The sequence below is a fragment of the Pristis pectinata genome, chromosome 7 (genome assembly GCF_009764475.1).
Source record: "Pristis pectinata isolate sPriPec2 chromosome 7, sPriPec2.1.pri, whole genome shotgun sequence".
Lineage (NCBI taxonomy): Eukaryota > Metazoa > Chordata > Chondrichthyes > Rhinopristiformes > Pristidae > Pristis > Pristis pectinata.
Window position 1 is genome coordinate 98,195,818 of NC_067411.1, and position 24,585 is coordinate 98,220,402.

The window sequence follows — 24,585 nt, forward strand, 5'->3', positions numbered from 1 at the left end:
TAATTTTTCATTTGATTCTCTTTTGTTGTGTGCTGAATATATGTTCGCTTAGTCTAAATCTTTTCTGCAACAGGAAATGGGTATGGAAATCCTCGCAATTCACCAGGTCTGCTGGTCTCACCTGGAAGCATGAACAAGAACATGCAAACCAAGTCACCCCCTCCTATGAATTTGGGAATGAACAACCGAAAACCTGACCTCAGGGTTCTCATCCCACCAGGTTCAAAGAATATGCCATCTGTGGTAAGTGGGAGCATTTTCCTGTAAAACCACTTTGTCAGCATAAAACAAAAATGCAGCAGGATTTGGGATTACTTTTAAAACTCCTGCAGTATTTCATTGAATTGGGAGAAGTTTGGTGTGTTTTTGCCATCTGTTTTGGGGTGGTGCACGTCTGAAACTCAGGATCAGAATCAGATTTATTGTCACTAATATATGACATGAAATTTGTTGTTTTATGGCAGCAGTACAGTACAAAGACAAAAATCTATAAGTTACAAAAATAAATAAATAGTGCAAAAAAAAAGAATAACGAGGTAGTGTTCATGGGTTCATGTACATGTACCGTTTAGAATTCTGATGCCGGAGGGGAAGAAGCTGTTCCTAAATCGTTGAGTGTGGGTCTTCAGGCTCCTGTACCTCCTCCCCAATGGTAGTAACGAGAAGAGGGCATGTCCTGGGTGGTGAGGGTTCTTAATGATGGATGCTGCCTTCCTGAGGCACCGCCTCTTGAAGATGTCCTCGATGGTGGGGAGGGTTGTGCCCATGATGGAGCTGGCTGAGTCTGTAACCCTCTGCAGTCTCTTGCGATCCTGTGCATTGGAGCCTCCGTACCAGGCTGTGATGCAACCGGTCACAATGCTCTCCACCATACTTCTATAGAAATTTGTAAGAGTGTTTAGTGACATATCAAATCTCTTCAAACTCCTAACGAAGAAGAGCGGCTGGTGTGCCTTCTTCATGATTGCATCGATGTATTGGGCCCAGGATAGAACCTCTGAGATGTTGACACCCAGGAACTTGAAACTCACAGCTTTAAAGACCAGTGGAGACATCCCATATTAAAGTGTATCAGCACTTGGACCATAGCCATAATCTGCAAGACCATGCACCAGGCGCCAGAAAATGGGGTTAGGCTAGACAGCTATTTTTTTCAGCTAGTGTTCTTTCAGAGGTCCGAATAGTTACTTTTGGTGCTGCACATTTATATTTTCCTATAATTCGAGGACTTCTGTAAAGGTCTTTGCTTGTTTTGTTTAAGAGAGGAAAATTGATATCACATTAGTGTTAATGGCTATGTTAAGAACTAATTGCAGTTTGATGATGTATAGTACATCTACTTAAATACAGTAAAAACCTGCTGCATCAATATTTAAATTCCCCTGTTGGAATCTTCCAATAGAATTGAATGTCAAATGCAGATTATAGTGCTTTGCCTACTCAAGAACACGGTTAGTGTTACGACCAGGGGTGAATTTTTAAGCAATGGAGTTCCTGTATTGACCTGACTCTGTCAAGCACCAGGCCCTGTACATATTTTCTAAGATCCAAAAACAGGTCACATATGTAGCTACCTTATACCAGGAATAACAGTATACAAAGAGAGATTTTAAGAGGGGACAGTCAAGATGTGAAATTCTGAAACCTACTAGCAGCTGAGTGATTTTATAGATGGATGTACTTATAGCATAGAGCTGCAAGCAAGTGGTATCCAAGGAGACCTAGTGTTCCCGGTTTACCTATATTCATCTCATCTCTTCCCAAATCAAGACTTTTTTTGAAATTCCAGTCTGAGATCAGCTTTTCCATACACCAGTCTCCTATGAATATGCTCCTATTTTGCACAAAGGTGAAACCTGTTTGTTTTGTAATGTTCAAAATAAATTAAAACTGATTCTGAATGCAGGCAATTATTACTGCAGTCTCAGTAAAGTTCATAGAATAAAGCATTGAAAGCTTGATGTTGTGACATGAAAACTGATGACTCTTATAAAGCAACTCCACAAGTTTATGGGCAGGTCGAGACCAATTGGCAACTTTACAGAACCAAAAATCATGTCAAAATATCCTGCGCCATTGGGAATTGGACATTCTCAGCTTGCTATGAGGGAGCGTCATTGACAGTGAGAAAGCGAGAATAGCTCTCCTACAATACAAAATCATCTTTTATTTCTCAGCTAACAATTATTCATTGCTCTTTTCCAATGCTGTCAGTCTGAGGATGTTGATTTATTACTGGTAAGTGAGAGCTCTGCTGATCTAATCAAATTATTTTGACGAAAAGCAAAACACTGCAGATGTTGGAAATCTGGAATAAGAACAGAAAAAAATTACAAATACACAGCAGATTAAGCAGTATCTATGGAGAGAGGAAAAGAGTTAAGATGTAGAGTCAATGACGTTTCAGGAGAGTTTTACCTAGAGAAATGGGAAAAAAATGTTTCAGCCTGAAATTTCAACAATGCTTCTCACTCCACAGATGGTGCCTGACCTACTGAGTATTTCCATCATTTTGTTTTATCGTGAACTATTTGCACACTGTAATGTATATGGTCTTATGCGTTCCTAGTCTAAAGTGAGGTAACATGCAGAAGGTGCAGAGTACGACAGAAAACAAGGAGCCCCATAAGGTGTGATGATTTTTATTCATTTCTTTGGGAAAGGGACATTAAAGGCCTATCCCTAACGGTCCTTGGGTAGGAGCTTCCACCTTGTACTACTGAAGTCTCACTGCGAGTGGTGTGGGATAGGAGTTCTTGGATTTAGACCCAGGATGAATAAAGAACCATGATATATTTCATAGTAAAAACGATGAGCAACTTCAAGGGGAACCTGTGAGTGGTGGTACTCCCATGCACCTGAAGTCCTTGCCCTTCTAGATGGAGACTTCACAACTTCAGGAGAAGCTGTCAGGATTGCTAGGGCAGGTAACTGCAGTGCATTTTGTAAATAGTGCATTCTGTAGCCACTGTGCACTGGTGATGCAGGGAATGAATGTTTAAGATGGATGGGGTACTAGTCAAGCAAACTGCTTTTCCCTGGAAGGTGTTAAGCTGCTTGAGCGTTGTTAGAACAGCATGCATCCAGGCAAGTGAGGGGTTATTCCGTCACACCTCAGATTTCTACCTTTTAAGATAGTGGAAAGTTTTGGAACGTCAGGAAGAGAGTCGATCATTGCAGGTTAATCATTCTCGCTCTTTCAGCCATAATAATTCCTTGTCTGGTCCGGTTGAGTTTCTGGTCAGTGGGAATGCCCAAGATATTGATGATAGGTATTGGGAATGCTAGCGAATGTCACGGCTCAGTGGTTACAGCGGCACAGTAGTGTAGTGGTTAGCATAACGCTATTACAGCGCCAATGACCCGGGTTCAATTCTGCCGCTGTCTGTAAGGAGTTTGTACGTTCTCCCCGTGTCTGTGTGGGTTTCCTCCGGGTGCTCCGGTTTCCTCCCACATTCCAAAGACGTACAGGTTAGGAGTTGTGGGCATGCTGTGTTGGTGCCGGAAGAGTGGCAACAGTTGCGGGCTGCACCCAGCGCATTCTCAGTAACGCAGAAAGATGCATTTCACCGTGTGTTTCGATGTCCGCATGACTAATAAATAAATACCTTAGCTTATCTTACACTCTCTCTTGTTGAGACTGAGGGGGGAGAAACTTTTCCTATGGCAGAGGTGCCTAAAACCCGAGGTCCTGGGTTTAAGGTAGTGAATAAGAAATTTAGAGGGGAACTGAGGAATGATTATTTTTACCCAGAGCACAACTGCAATCTGGAATGCACTTTCTGAGAAGCTGGTGGAGACAGGTACTCTCACAACATTGAAGAAGTATCTAGATAAACATTCGAATCACCAAGGCTTAGTGGGCTACAGACTAAGTGCTGGTAAATGGGATTAGTATGGATAGATACTTGCTGTATGACTAGTCACAGTAGAACTAGGAGTGTATATAGCTACCTTTCTGTGTATTTAAATGGATATTCTGGAGACCTGACTGGGCAGCTTTCATAAAGCATGCTCAGATTAAAAGAGTAATTTTTATTTCAGCAGTTTGCTGCAGAAGTACCCATTCCATGGGTGCCATTGTCATAAAACCGCTGGCAGCACTCCATGAACAACCTGTCTCGCTGATGCATAGAATTGTACAGGACAGAAATGGGCCCTTTAGCCCGCCATGCCCATGATCAACTGTTGCCACTCTTCCAATCAGATAATCATCTACTTGAATGATAGAGAAATGGGGGGACTATGTGGGAGGGAAAGGTTAGATAGATCTTAGAGCAGGATAAAATGTCGACTCAACATTGTGGGCCGAAGGGCCTGTACTGTGCGGTAATGTTCTATGTTCCACCACTACCATCTGCCTCCTATCACCAGCTACTCCAATGCTATTCCTCTCTGCATAGTGAACGATCTTTTTCCCCTAAATGAGGATGGCCTAAATTTCAGCAGAAATTCCCCTAAATTTCAGCAGTGCAATTAGATCTTGAATCGCAAATACAGAAAAAAATTATACACTTATATGCATTTCCTATTTTGTAATTTTACATATGTGTTTCAAAGGCTCGGTGCAACATTGCATTGTCCCCAATATGCCTACAGTCTGACTACTGGAAGACTGCTGCCTTTCCTTTTGAACACCTGTGTGCTAGATGACCTACCAAAAATTTTCTTCTTTATGGTTAAACATCCAACTGCTGTCCAGGGCCAGCTGAGGAAGCAGTCTTGGATGTGTGGCTTTAGTACGGGTGAGTTTGCTGCCTGCGACATTGTGGTGTTGGTGGCTTGCTGCCTTGGTGATAGGGGAATTGGTGGCTGAACTTGCACACTAGGTAACCTGTCGGAGGACAAGGTGAACAATGATGCAACAATATGCTGGCACTCAGATTGCTCTACCGTTGTTTCAACCTCCAGAGCCACAGTGAGCCAGCTGACAAATGCTAGTCGGGTCCCTGTTGTCTTTTCTCTTCTCAAAGGTATAGCTTTGTGCGCACTCTGAGCAGGAGTGATGAGGATCACGATGAAGAGCACTGTGAGTGCTCGGGCATGGTGAGGTGGCATTTCTGTGCTCTTGCTGAAGAGCGGCAAGTTCCTCAGAGTGGTGACCTTGGGCCAACCATCTTTAGCTGCTTCATCAATGATCTACATTGACTTTATGAAGCAGGGATAATCACTGACTGCACAGAGTTCAGCACCATTCTCAGCTCCTCAAATAATGAAGCAGTTCGCATCCAAATGCACCAAAACCTGGACAATATCCAGGCCAGGGCTGATAGCTGCCAAGTAATATTTGCGCCACACAAGTGCCAGGCAATGATGATATTCAACAAGAGAAAATCCATATATCACTCCCTGACATTCAATGACCTGACCATCACTAAATTCCCCACTGTCAATATCCTGGGGGTTACCATTGACCAGAAACTGAACTGGAGTAGTCATGTACACAATCTGGCTAAAGGAGGTGGTCAGAGATGAGGAATTCTGTGGCGAGTAACTCCCAGTCAAACTCCCCGTCAAACTCCCCAAAGCCTGTCCACCATCTACAAGGCTCAAATCAGGTGTGTGATGGAAAACTCTCCACTGCCCGGATGAGTGCTGCTTCAACAACACTCAAAGCTCCACACCAAACTTGATAGGCATCCCATCCACAACCATTCATTCACTCCACCACCGACGCACGGTAGCAGCAGTTTGAACCATCTACAGAGTGCACTGCAGCAACTCCCCAAGGCACCTTAGACAGCACCTTCCAAGCCATGACCTCTACCAGCTGGAAGGACAAGGGTAGCAACAGTATGGGGAACACCACCACCTCCTGACTTGGAAATATAGCGCCGTTGTTTCACCATTACTGGGTAAACCAGTATACACTGTACAATGGGATTGAGAACCAACAAAGAGCGGAGACTATGGTCTCCTGGCTCTGCACAATGTCTTGCAGGAACTTGGAGGTAGACTTCTCCCACAGTCTATATCATCTCCTGCTTTGGGTGAGGCAGGCTCGACAATATGCGAATTGTCTCCTGCTGTCACGATAACATCACAACTGTGCTCTGCGTCTGAGTCCTATGGGTTACTCCCTCTGGTGAGCCCCTGCTCCGGCTTTCCAGGTTCCCTGTGAATGTTGCCAGGCTGCTGCTGGCTAATGCTTGGTGTAACTCTGTGATGTGCATCCCTTTCAACACCAGTGGTGCTGTGCGGTGTCAGGCACAGTAACAATTACGCCTGTCTCAACAGTGAATCATGTTCGCAATGATGCAGCAGCACAGATGGTATTGAGGACGTGCACTGATGGTTGAATCAAAAGGGATACAGTGGTCACAGTAAAATAATGGTGGTAAACAGACCCAGCAGATTGCTCTTGCTGCAAAGGTGGTTTGGGGCTCATGGCCCCCACGCCCGTGAGGTGCAGCTTGCTGTCCTCCATACAGGTTGGCCACAGCACATGTGAGGATCCACTCCCATCTGGCCCTCCCTTCTGTTCAGATCAGTCTTTCCCTAAATGGAGGAGATGGAGAACATGAGGCAAACCTTTACATTTGGAGGCTTAATCTCTCGCGGGATGTGGGGGGGGGGGGGGGGGGGGGGATGGGATAGGGGTGACAGTGCCAATGGTGAGCTTAGCATAGGGGTTACTGGTGAAGTGGCAGTTGGCGTGAATGTGAATAAATGTCAGAATGAAAAAGCAGTATTTCTGTGAGTCTAGAGTTCATATTCACGTATCCAGTGAGACCATGAATCTTCTTCTAGTTGCTACTTCTAGCCATGCTTTTTGAATGGCAAGTCTGGACCCCTCTCCCTCTTCCTCTGACCTTCCTCCTCCTCACTCTCTCACGTTCTGTCTGTTTGTCTCTCTCTCTCCCCCCCCCTCTCTCCCCCCCTCTCCCCCTCTCTCTCTCTCTCCCCCCCCCCCCTTTTCCCTCTGGGCTGATACTGTTCTCTTACTGCTGCACAGCAAAGTGTTTCCAGCTGCACTGCACTGGGTCAGGTCCCACTTTGGTGCATGATTTTAGGTACAAATCAGCACAACACTGCTAAATCATTTTGGCAAATGTTATGATTTTCTTCAAGAGATGTGATTGGATGTTAGTACACGTAAAGCACAGTGAGAGAGGGTAAACACCAAGTTCTGGGGACCTCTGCTTGAGGTCTGCACTTGAACCCCAGTGTTTCAGTCTGCCTGTTGTCGTTACTGTGTCTCCCTACCACCATGAGTATCCAATCATTTAATGTATTCAGTAACCTCGTAACTTTGGGCAGCTTCGCTTGTGCGTGGTTGTTGAGGCTCACAGTTCCACGTATATGGTTTTCATTAAACTTAAAAGCCAGATTTGGGTGGATTGAAGATGTGGACAAGTATAACCTATCAGAATAGACCCGAGAAACCACTGTGCCAAAAGTTATCCATTTGAACATCATTAAATGCTTTGATCTTTTAGATATCAAGTGAGAAATTATGTGCACATTGTGTGGTTCTCCTGCTAAAGATCTGTGACTCTGAAGTAACACCACCACCACCTATTGGTTTTGCAAATATTGGCACTTACAACCTCTGCTCACAATTAACATTAAAGCTATCGAACCCCTTGAGAACAGTAACAGGAATCCACCATTTTCTTCATAAAAACATAATAGCAGGACATGCTTATTCCAACTGTTTTCCACAGGGTCTTTTTCCTGTCACAATAACAAATCTTTATTGGTTGCTGACCTGGTTACTATAGAAATGCTGATGTAATTGGTTACCTTGGGAACATCTAGTCTCCTGAAGCGTTGTAAGTGATAGGTTTTGAAGAGTTCTTCAAGGCCAATAATGTTAAATTATTCATTTAAAAACAAAGTCTGATTTGTGTTTCAGCTTTCCCTGTTGGTCTAATTAAACCGGTACTGAGACCGTCTGAAAATTATATTTAAATATCATATTTAAACATCACTATTTTGTTTCATTATAGAATCAGAGAATAAATAACTCACAAGCTGCACAGTCATTGGCTACACCAGTGGTTTCCGTAGCAACACCTACTTTGCCTGGGCATGGGATGGGAGGATACCCTTCAGCCATTTCCACCACATACGGTACTGGTAGGTAACTCCCATCGTGTTATAGTTGTTAGCAAAGCGCCACAAATATTCTTTCATGTTTCTGAAATACTTATTTACTGTTGAAATGTAATTCCCATCTGCATCCGCATGCTTTTTGTTGCAGGTCATGAGTTGCACCTGGTACTGCAATGGAAAGCATGTGTTGCTTTGTAAGCATACAATTAACTTGTTGCTTGTTATTTATTAGTGTCTAATGTCCATGCACTTCTGCACATCGTGATTTTTTATAATGATTGTTGCTTCTTAACAAAATGTAATACTCCAGAAAAATGCGGTGCATTTTGACTTCAATGGTGGTTTTATCAGCATCATTCTTGCCCCATCTCATTAGAAGTTCATGTTTATATGTGTCCATATCTGTATGATTATGTTCCTGAGAAATGCTTTGTGTTATTTTACTACACATAGGATTCTATTTAAATTCAGTTTGTTGTTGTGTGTAAATTAATCACACCAGTCTCGCTTGCACAAATTTATACCCAAAAAACCCAACTAATTTTGGATACAATGTAGTTTTTTTTTGCTTTATATATTCAACACAAATCTGGAATGTTTAATGTAAAATATAAAAAGGATGTTGTCTGGTAAGAAGTGTTGCAAATCAATTCTGCAACAATATCAAGTTAAACTTTTCCAAATTGCAAAAGTTTGTTTTGCTTGTTATTTCTATCAACTATTAATACAATAAGAAGACAGTTCAAATCAATTTTCTTAGTGTTATACTTCCAAAACAGTTTACCTTTAATGTACTTTGAATAAATGAAGACATTTCAGTTTAGAAACACAATACAATGGGTTCATTTTAAAAAGCATTTTCCTTTTAGCTATTCATTTTGCCAGAACTTGTTAGCTCATACTAACCAACCATAGTCACCCCACACCCATACTTAAGTAGTCCAGATACAGAGGGCCTATGTTGTTGGTCCATAGGATTCCAGACCATAGCAACATGGCTTGAGTAACCTGTGGGCCTCCAGTGCGTGATGAAGAAGCCCTGCCCCTGAACTGCCTACAGAAGCTTTCACAGGAATCTGTGCCCTGACCAGCTTTAACAGCTGCTAAAGTTATGAGTTTCTTTAAAGAATATTGAAAATGAAATAGTCTTAATTTTTTTTAAGATAAAATTAGATAAAAATGTGCAGAAGTTAAATACATTAACCTGAAACAAAATAATTAACAACCAAGAACATATTTCCCCTTTGCTTTCTTACGCACAACCCTACAACTCTTGTAAAATAGTTAGCAGGATCACAGATCCAGCCCCAGATCTAATCTGACAAGGGATCTAAGGAATCTCAACAAAATGGAGCTCCACCATCTCCACCATCATAAACACCAGAGGCACAGCAAAGTAAGAGATTCCTGGGTCCAAATCTATCAATGTATTGGACAGTTCATGCACTTGGAGAACCCCCAGCTTTTGATTCCATTTACCAGCAAGATTCAGCCCATTAAGTCTTGGACTGACTTCTCCAAAATTAATATTTATTGCCTGCTGAAGAATATTAGTGAAATAAAAAATGGAGATATCTTAATAATATTCTATAAAATATTATTATTATTCTGTGTGTCCCAGGTAAAAGGTTGGTTAGCAAAATCAAAGCCCATGGAATAAAGAAATCAGTGAGAGAATGCAAATAGTCATAGTAAACATTTGTCCTTCAAGACGGTGGATGGTGGTTACTGATGTTTATCAGGGGTCAACATTAGGACCTTTGCTTTCTTTTGACATGTAAAATAGGTAATAGAATTGACTGTGGGTATACAGGGTAGACTTTGGAGGTATGATAAACAGTGAAGTGTATGATGGTGGATCTGCAGTCTCTCTTGTGTCTCCAAGTGTATCATAGTAGAAGCAAACCAACACAGACAAGCTTGCAGAATAGGCAGATGAAGTTTAGTAACAGAAATGTAATATCAAACATTTTGGCAGAAGGAGCAAGTAAAAACAATAGGACAGATCTTGCTGGCTAATGCCAGCACTTTCCAAATGGAGAAGTTTGAGTGAGTGGAACTGCTGACTCAGCCTTTTAAACTGCAGGGAATTCCAGGATTCCATACCACAGTGGTGAAGTGTGAAGTCCAGAATCTGAGATAGTAGTACAAAAAATTATAAGGCAAAGTGGGAAATTACCTCTTTAAATTATAATGCTTTAATGTTAGATGTGTGTAATTAATTTACTTAAAAAAAAATGAATACGTTTTAAAATTATTTTCTTCAATTTTAATAGTATTTAAATGTTGTTTTTAAAAGCTGTTAAAACTCGCACATCTTTTAGAGCAGGCAAAGCTGGGCAAGGGATTGGCCCTGGACTAGATAAGTATAGGTAAATAGAGCAAAACTGTTCTATTAGCAGGCCAGTGAATACAAGTTCAATGTGATGGACAAAAAATTTAGGAAGTATGTGAGAAATTTATTTTTAATGCAGAGTGGTGATGATCGGGAACTTACTTCCTGCAAGTGAGTTGGCCAGGGCTTTCAAAAAGGGAATTGGGTGGGCATAAGGACATAATTTATAGTGGAACAGGATTGAATAGCTTGCTCTACACAAACCAGCAATGGTTTGTGGGGAACACAGGAGAACATGAGCAGGAATAGGCCACCTGGCCCCTCCAGCCTGCCCTGCTATTCCATTTATTCTGGCAGATCTGCCCCAGGCACCAACTCTCCTGTGCCAGTGCCCCATAACTCTCAATTCCTCAATCTTTCAAAAAATGTATCTACCTCCTTTTAAATGCCTCCAGTGATCTAGCCTCCACAACTCTTCATGGTCAAGAATTCAGACCTTTCTTGATATGTAAACAGAGAGCCAGTATAATGTCACCGTTCGAGAAGGACAGGGAGGATGAAATAGGCACAATACAGTATGCTTTAAATTCCTTCACTGAATTCAAATTATTGTTCAAGTCAACTTTATGCCAGATTAACAGTTGATCTGGTTCATTTAAATTGTTTAATTTCAATTGAAGGGAAGTTTTTTTTATTGCTGAAGTAAATGGTGAATTAATAAGCAGGCTTTAGACCAATGGTAACACCTCCTCTGACCAATCTTTTGAAACTTATCATATGTGATCGAATCTGTGAGCATGTAGAAATTCATGGGATAATTAAAAACAGACAACATTAAAGCAACTTATATTAGACAAATGTGAGCAGGACGATTAGATGGGTAAAAGGAAAGTAATGGAGATGTTGTATTTTGGATTTCAGGAGGTATTCTGTGATAATTATAGTTGATTGTTACTGCTGTGATTGGGAAAGGGTTGAAGTGATGTGCCTAAAGATTAGCCCTGAGCTATTTGTGTTCTCTGTGCAAATAATTCTGATTTAGGCAAATAGAGTAAATGTGCTGTTGATATAAAGATGAGGTTTGTTCAAGCAACAATAACAAAACTGACAGTGAAGTTGACAGAATGGACAATACAAATTAGTGTGGAAGACTGAGGTAATTCATTTTGGGAAGAAAATCAAAGAATTGACATGCATTCAATGGAAGGATGCGTAAGCACCTAGTTATAAGAAGCATCTTCAGACACTGGGGCTGTTTTGCCTGGAGCAGAAAATGCTGTTTTTTTTTATTAAATGAAGAATGTGATGGGATAAATAGAAAAAGACTAACACTTCTGGTTCAGGAGTATATGACATACTGTCATCAATTCAAAATTATCACTAACGCAATATAGAGAAAAGTTTCAAAAAATCTTTTACACAGATAATCAGAGTATGGAATATTTTGCCGCAGGGGGTATTGAGCTACAGACCACAACGTCTAATAAATAAAAAAATAAATATTGTCTGAAGCAAAGGAAGATACTGTGGGTCAAGGAAGAAGGCAGTGGAAGTAGCTTTGGATTGCTTCACAGTTGGCTCAGAGGTGATGAAGCAAATGGTCACTTTCTGTCCTCTAAATGTGGCTGGTGTTGAAGATTCCTTTTAGCAATAGTATACTCCCAATAAGTCACACCTTAATATGTTTTCAAATTGAATACTTGGTTCCAGAGGGTCTAACCAGTTCACATTGAAGATGATCAGAAAATCAGAAGTTAATTGTCTTATCAATGATCTGAATGATATTATGAATTTCATCATGTTTAATTGACTTTAATGTTACTTCTTCCTCTAATTCTGGTCCCTGCCAACATCGCAATGAAGAATATTCCCTTAGTAGTGCTGACTTGTCATCTCTCACTGGGTTTAATACTGCCAATGCACTCCATCTGGGCTCAATGACTGGCTGGCAGCAACATCAGCTACAGAATATGCAGCATTCAGCTCTCAGTCAGCTGGGGTAAGTACATTTAACATAAGTTTGAATTAATCTTTTTGCATGATTTATGTATTTAATCTTTTCATTCTCCCAGTGTATTGGATATGTAGATATAACTGTTGCTGCACCGTATTATTCAGGAGCAAAAGTCATAAATCAGTTTTATGCCAATTTGCTTATGCACCTATAATTGCAGTAAAACACTGCAAAATGGTTGTTTTACAAGATCACAATCGTTAAGAGATTTTTATACTTTTTTTTAAGAGCTTGGATATTGTTGTTAGAAAAAGGCAGATAGTGTCAGCAGCAAGCAGAGTGAGGCCATCTGTGATCCCACCACAGTGGGAGTTCCATATTGCTCAAAATCTATTTCCTTAAATCCCATCTATTTCATTGGAAAAAGTGAGTTATCTTCACCTCATTAGAATTGAGTGCCGAGATTATGACTAAAAGAATTGCATTCTAACCATTGAGCCAGAGCATTTGTATTAGTTTTGTATAAGTTTATTTAATATCTTGTGTATAGCTATGCTTGTGGATTATTGCGAGATCCCAGATATTTTTCTGTATATTTAGTTTTTTTGATGCAAAAAACTTGCATGGATAATCACATGCTTTTGACATTAATTCACAGTTAAACTAGAATGTATTAAAGGATTGAGAGGGGCTGAGAATAATTTTGGGGTTTGTGAGTATTACCACATCTTCAAATAACTTCACTCTGGTGTACACATATCTTCAGAGTGACCTTGGACTTTGCAAAACCTTCAATCAAGTTACCTTTCATCATTAGAGGCTAGTGGAAAATTTAAATAGAAACCTTGTTGCCCATATCAGAAAAAAATTGGTGCTGACACCTTGAACTATTTCTGTGCACCAATCAATCTGAATGAGATAAGATTTCTTTATTAGTCACATGTACATCAAAACACAGTGAAATGCATCTTCTGCGTAGAGTGTTCTGGGGGCAGCCCGCAAGTGTCACCACGCTTCCGGCGCCATCATGGCATGCCCACAATTTCCTAACCTGTATGTCTTTCAAATATGGGAGCTCTTAAATTTAAAGTGAGGACACTGGAGAAATATTGGTTATTTTTAACTTGAGTGAATAGCATTATTAATTTTTGACATTCTAAATAAAGTACCTAAGCAATACTTGCTGCAACCAACCTCACTGACAGAACCCTGCAAGCAGTAGCTGCTTTTTATGGGTAGATCACCTCTATAGTTCCCAGCACTTATGAATGCAAGGAGAATTGCATACAAAAGTGAGAAGGTTACACTTCATGTTATATAGGCATTGGTGATATTGGTTTCTGTATACAAGAAAGAATATTAATGATTGACAGCATTTCAGAGAAGGTTTACCAGACTAATGTCTGGAATGGCAAGGGAAAGATTGGACAGGCTGGGTTTGTATCCACAGGAATACAGAAGGAAGAGAAGTGACTTGATTGAAAGATATAAGATTCTCAGTGGAGAGGATGCTGCTTCTGTGGGAGAATCGGATAGTGGGGTCACTGCTTAAAAATAAGGGGTTATCTATTGTGAGACAGATGAGGTGAAATATTTTCTTCCAGAGTCATGAGTCTTAGGAACTCTGCCTCAAAGGGTTGTGAAAGCAAAGTCCTTCAATATTTTTAAAAGCCAAGGTAGATGGATACTTGATAAGAAAGAGAGTGGGTGTTTATTGTAAGTAGACAGGGATGCAAAGTCAAGCCATGATCTGATTAAAAAGGTGGAGCAGATTTGAGGAACCAATTGGCTAATTGTATTCCTAATTTGCATGCTAGTATGCTATTGAAAACATTGGCATGAAAATTGTATTGGGCAAGTTCAGGGTCTTGGAAAATGTTGCTGTCATCAGGCTAAGGTGTTCTTTTGACATTCTTTGACAATATGTTAATTAACTAAAATTGAACCTAATCCAAGGGTAGTAGAGGCCTAAAATGTGTGTGATTCGAACCTGATGTGCGTTATCAGTGTCCAGCAATGAAATCATTTGTGATTTTTAAAACTGTGTATTCAAGTTAAATGAGTGCAAGACCTTTTAATATCATGTAGAAATGGCACAGCAGTGTCTGGCCACCTGGGGGCAGCAAAGTACCTTGATGTGATCTACAAGTGGCTGAAATTTAGTTACAGAAAACAACAAAAAAAGGTGATCTATAATCACAGCCTTTGAAATGGGAAAATATTAAATTCTAGTAATCATTACATGTATATTGTTTTGTTGTGGTTTTATGTATTTGAAGATATATATCAAAGAAGATTTTCTGGAGTGTTGTGATATTTCATATGGTTGGCAATGGAGCAAGTCAGGACCGGAAAACAGGGAATAAAGTAGCCAAGGGCATTCAGATAAAAGTAAAACACTTCAAATATAAATAAAATAAAAATGGTAATTAAAAACAGATCATTTCGGAAATGCTCAGCAGGTCAGACAGCCTCTGTGGAAAGAGAAAGTGTCTTTTTTTATTTTAATCAATAAAATAAATCACTTGGAATGCCTAAATTCTTCAAAGATGTTCCAAAAAAAATGCCAAAAGAGTACAAAGTTTAATGTCTGTGAGATGCCAGAACATAGGGTTGATATGAAAATCCATTTAAGGTATTTCAACATCATCCTCTAATTTGCCTTCTCTCCCCACAAACAATCAGAACCCTCTGCCAGATTTACCTACCTTCCTTCCTTCCTCACCCAATTTGGCCTTGGGTCTGAGTTCGGTGGTGAATGACCAATACCTGACGTCAGGTGTGCAAGCTCCATTTGGAGCTCGCAAGCTGAACGGCCTGTTCAGGTTGACTGGAATTCATGGCGGAATCCCCCCGAGGACCAGCTATTTTCATCAACTACAAGACTCTTCTTGAAACCTGAAGATTATTTTGGAAATGTTTAGCAAATTTGCATGAATGAGCTACTAATAATGAAAGTTAAGTGCCTATGTTTCTGATTATCTGATAAATAAATGTGACACAGATCAATTCAATCAACATTTTCACCTGGGACTGGAAAAATTACCAAATTGTAAAGCAAGGCGGCCATAGTGAGTCTCTTTCAGGACATTACTAAATAAAACAAAACAACAGAAGCAGCCCTATGTCAAAAGGTACTCTTGAACAGTATTCACTGTTGGTCAATAAACATTGGGCTTGCCTGCAACACTTACATCCTGTTATGACAGTAAAATCAGGGTTCACGTCATATAACCACTAACTTAATTGCCACACTCCCATATAATCGTGGGCAAGGTTATAAACATTTTTATCCAACATTATTTATTCCAACATAATGATGAAAAATTCTCCCGTGTGTCTAACAATGTCAGTTAAGATCAATTGTAGTATTTTAACAGTTATCTGTAACAATGCAAATTGTGAATGTAACCACTGCACACAAAATGCTGGAGGAACTCAGCAGGTCAGGCAGCATCTATGGAGGGAAATAAACAATCGACGTTTCGGGTCAACACCCTTATGGTGCATTGCTTCAGATTCTAGCATCTGCAGAATCTCGTGTCAATATAACTACTGCAGTGGGTGGTTATTTGATTTCATAATCAAAGAAACAAAACAATTTTCAATCAGAAATAGTTAAATAGGTTTTGCATCATATTCTCCAATAGGATTTAGCCATATTCTATCTCATTACACTTGACAAATTCTCTCATTAAAACTAGTCATATTTTCACTTTAAAGGTTTTACAGTAGAACTGGGTCAGTGTCTATAAACTTGGTTAGTAGTAGTAATTGCACATCGTACCTACATCAGAAATTCAATTACATTGAAGTTGAACTTAATATCAGACTGAGTTCCCTTAGCTTAGACTTGTACAGTATTTTTGACAACGGTAAATAGCTTCAGTGTTAAAGGCAGGTTCCCATTCTTCATTAGTTGTGGTAAGACTCATGATCCAGGCAGGTAGCTTTCCCAACATCTTTACAGTCCCAGTGGCAGTGGTGGACAAGGCAACAACAACATAAAACAGAAAAAGCTGCAAATACTCAGCAGGCCCGAACAGTGCCTGTACGGAGAGAAACAAATTTAACATTTGAGGTCAAGGACCTTTCATCACAACTGGGAAAAGTTAAAGATGTACAAAAGCAAAAAAAAAAAACTGCAGATGCTGGAAATTGAAATAAAACAGAAAATACACAGCAGGTCAGACAGCAACTGCATGGAGAGAGAGAGAGATTTCCGATTGTTTCAGATTTTGATGAAAGGTCATTGACCTGAAATGTTAAATCTGTTTCTCTCTTGATACATACTACCTGTCCTCCTGAGTAGCTTGAGCACTTTGTTTTTGTTTCATGATATAGATAGAGAATTTGGAGGTAATATAACCTTTGCACTCAGTAGAGATATCATTTATTGTGGGAGAGCAGTGTTGGGCGGTAGTGGTTTCTCCTTCACTGGCCTATATTTTACCCACCACATTATTTGGGAAGGTAGAAATGTAGCTGCAGGAATGCAGCCTTAAGGTATCAGGAATCCAGCCGTCTGTCAGTGCTGTGCAACAACACACTCTAGATTCTGTACTTGTTAGGACCAATGCTGTTGGTACTTCTATTTGAAAAGGACTTCATTCAGACTGCCTTTTAACTTCTGAATCTCCTAACCCTACAAACAAAGATCTATTAAAATTATTTCTTTTATAAATAGCAGAACTAGTTATCATGTCCCTTTTCTACTACAATTTAAAATACTGCATAACACAAAATGTAAAATTCACAAAAAAGCCATGAGCTGTCGCCAAATGAGCAAGGAAAAATTCTCAGTACTAAGAAATGCAGAAACTCTGGATCCCTTTTAAATTGTTTAGCATTAAACAGTGCTTAATATTAGCACTCCCTCTAATTAGGAATTTTCTGTGCTTTCAAAATAACTGAATGTGAAATTATAAACAATATTGAAAATTTATTTTTATCCGTCAAATTTTTAGGAAAGGTAAAAGCAATCTAAAAGTTTTCTATTACCAGCAAAACTGTCAATTTTTAAATAACTTCAAGCCCTTGCCGAATACGTAAGTCTGTGTGGGTGTCTGTGCATGTTTGTGTGTATGCAGGTGGGGGCAATCGCCCACCTCAGTCTGTAACTGGTTTGCTTTCCTTCTACAGAGTTTGTACTAGCACTCACTTATCTCAGAGTTCAAATCTCTCCCTGCCTACTACTCAAAGCCTCAACATCAAGTCAGAACCTGTTTCTCCTCCTAGAGACCGCACCCACACACCCTTGGGATATCCACAGCACTCAAGGCTCGATGCAGGGCGATCTCCAGTGGATAGTCTGAGCAGTTGTAGCAGTTCCTATGATGGAAGTGACCGGGAGGATCACAGGAATGACTTCCACTCCCCCATCGGACTTACAAGACCTTCGCCAGACGAAAGGGAAAGTCCATCTGTCAAGCGGATGAGGCTGTCTGAAGGATGGGCAACATGATAAGAATCTTCAGTAATTTTTTTTTCTTGCAGTGTGTGTGTGTGCTACGTTACAAGGCAGGGGAGGGAGGGGGGAGTCCTACAATTATATGTGCTGTGTGTGAAAAATAAGTCAGGTACTCTGTTTTGTAAAAGTACTTTTAACTTGCCTCAGTGATATAAAGTAACGTAAATTGCTGAGATAACAGCTTTAGCACTTGAGCTGTACAAAGAAAACCCTTGTACAATGTAGATTTAACTGCTAACTCTTTTTCATTGCTGTGCTCCCTTGCAAAATGTATGTTACAATAGATAGTGTCATGTTGCAGGTTCAACGTATTTACATGTAAATAGCAGATTAAAAGGAAACATTTGCCAGTACTGGCAGATCTTTGCTGAAAGAAAAAGAGCAGCTGATGCAACAAAATCAAAAAAAAATATATGTATAGGTGGTTGATAGACCCAGAAATACAGTGACCATTCTCAACAAAACAAATTGGTCCACTGACATCTCTACACGTATTAACGATAAAGGCATATCAGGAGAGTATGGCACTCAATAAAATGGATCAAAGTCATTTAACAGAGAACCATACTTTGCAAAAATGGAATATCGTTAATACGTGGTAAAGTCCAAACTCTGGGTCTGTTTAACATTTTAAGTGGATTTAAAAAAGATGTACATTACATTTTGCTTATATTTTCATATGAAAGCAAGAAAAAAGTTTGCAAAGCATTTGTGGCTTTTTGTAGTTACCTAAGCCAAAATGTTTTTTTCTTTCCTGATAGCTTTGCCGATATTTTAAACAGTCCGAAAATTAATGGAATTGGGCTCTTCATATGGAAGCACTACCCTAAGCCATGAAAAAACTCCACGCTTTGCTAACCAAGATAACTGTTTTCTCTTTGTAGAGTTTTGCTTTTGAATTGTGTATTTCTAATTATAAAATAATATTAAGAAAATCTTTTAAAATCTGTGAAATTAACATGCTTGTGTATAGCTTTCTAATATATATTAATTATGGTCATAGCAAACATTGTTTTGGTTATCTTATTAGTGGGGGGGGGATGTATTTGTGCATATGCACGTTTAATTAACTAAATTCTTAGGTCTCTTCTGCACTCTTTTTGCAGAATCAAAGTTGGCTGTGTTCAGTATAACGAGGTTAACCAGTTGGGAGGATGGATTTAGTATGTATTCTAAATTTTGCTACTACTTAGGAGTTTAAAATGTAGAAAGGAGTGGGGCTGCCTCTCATTTTGGGTACTGGGTTATTTCAGATGAATCTGGGTGTTGAGGGTAATTTTGCCACAATGTATTCAGCTGTTAGCTTGTAACTGTGAGCAATATGCAGAAATTCTTGACCTAGTCTGAAGATTTGGCACGATTACTTTGGTTTATTTGGATTTGTAGCTTTTCTAATCAGAAATTTTTGAATCTGAAGAATAACAATGGATGTTTGTCATGAATAGATTAATTTTTTTTCATAAAATGTATGTTTTTAAAGATTGTAAAAGAAAATATAACTTCTGTCGATCATAGCCCTTGGCCATAACATAATCTCAATTGATTAATATACATGTTTTTATTTTGTTCTGTAACAGGTCCATTTAATGTTAAATATTTGGAAGCTAACTCAAACTTAAAGCTTTCATCCCCGTTAACTTTTGTGTCTTCACATCTTCATTGTAGTGTGCGTGTGTGTGTTATTAAAAAACAATTCTCACTAATGGCTCAGTATATATATGAATGTCAGGCAGCCACATGTTCCTAACAGTATTTTAATTAAGCAACTTTTTAAAAAGTAAATGATCGATTTAATAGTAAATCAAACTAATAGCATAATATCTTGCTAATGGCAGATCCATATCCACAATTTTTAAGAAAGTGAATTGAAAAGCACAACGTCATTCATAATGGGTCGCTCCTTTCTGTACCTACAATCCTCTAATCATTGTTATCCAAGTGTTATAATTTTGCTGTTTGTTTAACCACAGAACTATTTTTGAGTTAGCACATAATTATACAGTACTGTGGTTTTAAGAATTATTGGGGCAGAGCCCCTTATATATTCTCATTTACTTACACAACCTGTTGGCTAACTGATTTAGGCAATGTTCTTTACTGCGAGGCAAAAAAAAATGTCAGTGGCACTTTCTTGGGGGCACTTAAGTTATTTTCTGTTTTATAAAACCCATGAACATCAAAAAGCTTGTTACTATTCTGCGCAGAAGTGAGAGCAAAGTCATTTACAGATACCTTGATGTTTGCAATACATTACTGCTGCCAGTAACTTGAGTTGACATATCAGAGCCAGCAGATGTCATACAGTAAGAGCTGAGATAGTGAAAATATCAGCAAACCAGATCAGCTTTGACAGAATATTCTGCAAAATCCACTATTCTACCTCTAAAGGACAGAAATTTATGATAAGTGGGGTGCCCCAATGTTGCCGAAATATTTTAAACACCCTAGAAAACAGTCATGCCATCAAAATAAACAGAATTCAGAAAAAGTATTATTCAGAAGAAAATCAGCTATATAACTCAATTCAGTATATTTTACTTTTGAAAGTTTATTTTTTAAAGTCTGACAATATATTTATTTATAGTTGGCCATAAGTTTTTTTTAAATAGAAACTTCAAGCAGCAAATGGACTTTAAGCATACACCACCACTTAGTTGTTTCCATTACATATGCTTTGAAGGTCTAGCTCTACTAGAAGTCACTTAACAATTTAAAAAAGTGTTCTTGTAACCACTTTGTTGCTCAAAAAAAGACTATTGCCTAAAAAAAATGAAATACAAGTGCTTCAACTGTTATTGTTTGTGGCATCCACTGTGTATAATGTGGCATTTATCTTTCTGAATCTGGTTTCCTGCCACTATAGAGTTCTGGAAAGACTGATCAAATATTTATTTAGTTTATTTAGTGTGCTTCAAGTGCAGAGTAATGATAAAGGCTTTTGTTAATATTTTAACCAAAGATGTGGAGCAATCCAGTTAGCCACAGTTTTGCAAATATGCTTTTAATTGTTTTCTGTTTTCCTTTGTTCAGGTATATATACTTTCCCTAATCATACCTCAAATTCATCCATACCTCAGAACAGTTTAAAGAGGTCAGTTAATTAGCCATTGAAATACGGTACTGGTGCTCTATATGAAGGAATTTTTATAAACTGTAACCCTGAATTGCTTTAGAAGGACTAATATAATTGACCTGAAACATACTTGGATTGCTCTAGCTGGTTTGCTGTTATTTTTTCCTGAGGATTTGTTTCCATTATACAATAGTAATACAAAATGATTGCGTGTAAATGGGGGAAATGTGGACGTTTGCAGCAAAAATAAAGAGGCTCACAGCGGCATAAGCTGGACTTTGTCGCCACTTGATGACAAGAAGATGTTAATAACTAAGTTAAACTACATCTATGTATCTCAAGGGACTTAATTCAGCTGTCTGTAGTGAAAATTTTTATGGGAAAATTCAAGTTTCTCTCGCTGGAAATAAGGTATAATTTGTATTTTGCAGACAAATCAGTAAAGTTACTGGCTTTCATAGTGACTTGATGTTGTGTGATTCCTTTACCTTTCATGTGCAAATGTGGTTACACTTCAGTTAAAATCTGATCAATTTTTCCTTTGGTTTTTGGTTTAACAAAGAAGAATTAATGAATCACAATGTGAGCTGTAACTTGATAGTCAATTGCTTATTTAATATTTAACTATATTCACAAACACATACAGCATTCAAAGTTTCATTTCTCACAATGGATAAAGCTTGCTTTTCACAAGAAAATTATACATATGAAAAAACGATTTGCCATATTGTTACAAAGCTAAAAGATGTGGAAATCAGATCACGTGCCCAACAAATAACAATGCCTCCACTTGAACAACATCATTCATTTTGAAGCCTCACCTTAGCGATAAGTCCATGTAATTCCAGGTGCATCCCAGGAGGGTCAACTGTGTTTTCCGGAGCACTATGCCGGAGTGGGGGACACAGTTTTAACATTTTCCTATTTTTACCTTCCATTTATTTGATCCATCCACTCAGCCCACGGTCTACTACATGTCCCATCAATCTCCATGCCCTCTGATTCCCCCAATGGAAGCTTTGATCCTGATCACAGACTTCCGCCTCCCCACAGGTCCAGATATTCATCACTGACTCCTGCGATCCGTGTGCCACTATCACCCTCTATGATTGTTTGTTCAACTTACCATCTCTCTTCACTAAGTATTTTATTAAACAGAAGAACTTGCAGAGAGGAAAGAGAGCATTTCTTTTCCACATGTCTATTCTGTGACAGGCAACTAGATTGCACCTCTTCCACATGAATAATGATACAATATGTACTTATGAGCATATGAACTAATTGCAGGAGTAGGCTACGTGGCCCCTGGAGCCCATTCACCACTCAAGATCGTGGCCTCATCTCTACATCCCTTTCACCCCCTTGTAGATCAACAATAAATGCAGAGTAAAACGTCATATGATACAATTCTTAAAAGGGTAATCACCCAGTCTTACACAAGCTGCAATTGTTATGCCCCTTCTTTAATTATGACAAACAAAGATGGGGGAAAAAAGCAAACATCTAATACATCTGTCCAGTCTCTGACGAGATCCTCCAGATACTTGAATTGTGGACTATCCTTCCTCATCCAGCTCCATACCAATTCCTCAAGCCAGAAACCTCCATTGTAACCTCAGTGATCAGGGGTGTGGTGTGTGTTGAGTCCCTTCTGCCACGGCTTCTGTTGGTCATATTTGGGTTTCATCCAATTCACAGCTGGGCCCTTAGCACTAATGTGGAAATAGTTCACCTGTCTGCAGGGTTTAGGATTCACCAGTGTATCGTCAATTTTATCCAAGAATGCACTACATCTTAAAGGTTTACTACATCATAGACCTCAAGACTCTGATGGTTGACAACCTATGAGAGCAATTCCCAGCAACCCCAGCATAGTCTGGTGTACATCCTATGCTTTGGGAGGATGTCACATGTTGGTATTGGTTTATTATTGTCACTTGTACTGAGGGACAGTGAAAAACTTGTCTTGCAAACCGTTCATACAGATCAGTTCATTACGCGGTGCATGGAGTTTGTACAAGGTAAAATAGTACAGAATGCTGAATAAAGTGTCACAGCTACAGAGAAAGTGCAGGTAGACAATAAGGTGCAAGGTCACATTGAGGTAGATTGTGAAATCAAGAGTCCATCTTATCGTATTGGGGACCATTCAATAGTCTTATAAGAACACAAGAGATAGGAGCAGGAGGAGGCCATCTGGCCCGTCGAGCCTGCTCCGCCATTCAATGAGATCATGGCTGATCTGGCCGTGGATTCAGATCCACCTACCTGCCTTTTCCCCCATAACCCTTAATTCCCCTACTATGCAAAAATCTATCTAACTGTGTTTTAAATATATTTAATGAGGCAGAGAATTCCACAGATTCACAACTCTCTGGGAAAAGCAGTTTATTGGATTTGGAATTCCAAGCTGTGCTCCTCCCAACATACAAACAGAAGCTGAAATGGGAGGATCCAGTACAGAAAGTCGTGCAGTGCTGGTCTGAGGAAATAGATGAGCTTCTATGTGACTGCTTTGAGTCAGTAGACTGATCCATGTTCAAAGACTCAGCTGCCAGCCTAGATGAGTATGTCTCCACCATCACAGACCTTATCAGTAAGTGTGTTGAGGACTGTGTTCCAAGGAAGACAATCAGTGTGTTCCCAAACCGGAAGCCATGGATGAACTGGGAGATTCACACCCTACTGAAGTCTAGGGCTGCAGCATTTATATCAGGTGACCCTGACCTTTACAAGAAATCAAGATACAACCTCTGTAAAGCTATCAGAGATGTCAAAAGGCAATATCAGTCCAAAACTGAGTCCCAGACCAGCTGTCAGTTGTGGCAGGGTTTACATGTTATAACAAGCTACAAAACGAAATCGGGAAGCATCACTGACAACAGCGCATCCCTTCCCAATGAGCTTAATGCATTTTATGCGCACTTTGAACAGAAGGAGATTGGTATGTCACCACCCACCCTGACAGTCTCCAATGAACTTGAACCCATGGTCACTGTTGTGGACGTCAGATCAGTCTTCCAGAGAGTGAACCTGCGGAAAGCATCTGGCCCGGATGGTGTCCCTGGCTATGTCCTTAGATCCTGTGCTGATCAGCTGGCGGGGGTGTTTGCAGACATTTTTAACCTCTCCCTGCTTCAATCTGAGGTTCCCACCTGCTTTAAGAAGACCACTATCATCCCAATACCTAAGAAAAATAAGGTAATATGCCTTAATGACTATGGCCCGGTGGCTCTGACGTCCACCATCATGAAGTGCTTTGAGAGGCTGGTCATTGGCACGCATTAAATCCAGCCTCCCAGGAAACCTTGACCCACTGCAATTTGCCTACCATCGAAACAGGTCTACAGCGGATGCCATCTCCCTGGCCCTATACTCATCCCTGGAACATCTAGACAGTAAAGACACCTACGTTAGACTATTGTTTATTGACTACAGCTTCACCTTCAATATTATAATTCCAAGCAAACTCATCACCAAACTCGAAGACCTGGGACTCAAGACCTCCTTCTACAACTGGATCCTTGACTTCCTACCAACAGACCGCAAATCAGTGAGGATAGGCAGCAATACCTCCGGCACAATTATTCTCAACACTGGTGCCCCACAAGGCTGTGTCCTCAGCCCTCTACTCCCTATACACTCATGATGGCGTGGCCAGATTCTGCTCTAACGCCATCTACAAGTTTGCAGAT

At 39.7% G+C, this 24,585-nt stretch overlaps 1 protein-coding gene across 13 annotated transcripts in view; it reads left to right on the forward strand.

The window, feature by feature from the left end:
* Positions 1 to 21,354, forward strand: part of mef2cb (myocyte enhancer factor 2cb) — a 191,553-nt gene extending 170,199 nt beyond the window's left edge. For 5 of the 13 annotated variants that reach the window (XM_052020240.1, XM_052020242.1, XM_052020249.1 and 2 more), the window contains 5 exons: positions 74 to 243; positions 2,215 to 2,238; positions 7,953 to 8,082; positions 12,257 to 12,392; positions 17,490 to 21,354. In XM_052020240.1, coding sequence (XP_051876200.1) covers positions 74 to 243; positions 2,215 to 2,238; positions 7,953 to 8,082; positions 12,257 to 12,392; positions 17,490 to 17,811 — 782 coding nt within the window. In that variant the 3' untranslated portion in view covers positions 17,812 to 21,354. The remainder of the gene's footprint in view (positions 1 to 73; positions 244 to 2,214; positions 2,239 to 7,952; positions 8,083 to 12,256; positions 12,393 to 17,489) is intronic. The other 8 variants (XM_052020243.1, XM_052020245.1, XM_052020252.1 and 5 more) reach the window with 3 other exon arrangements.
* The last annotated feature ends 3,231 nt before the right edge of the window (positions 21,355 to 24,585 follow it).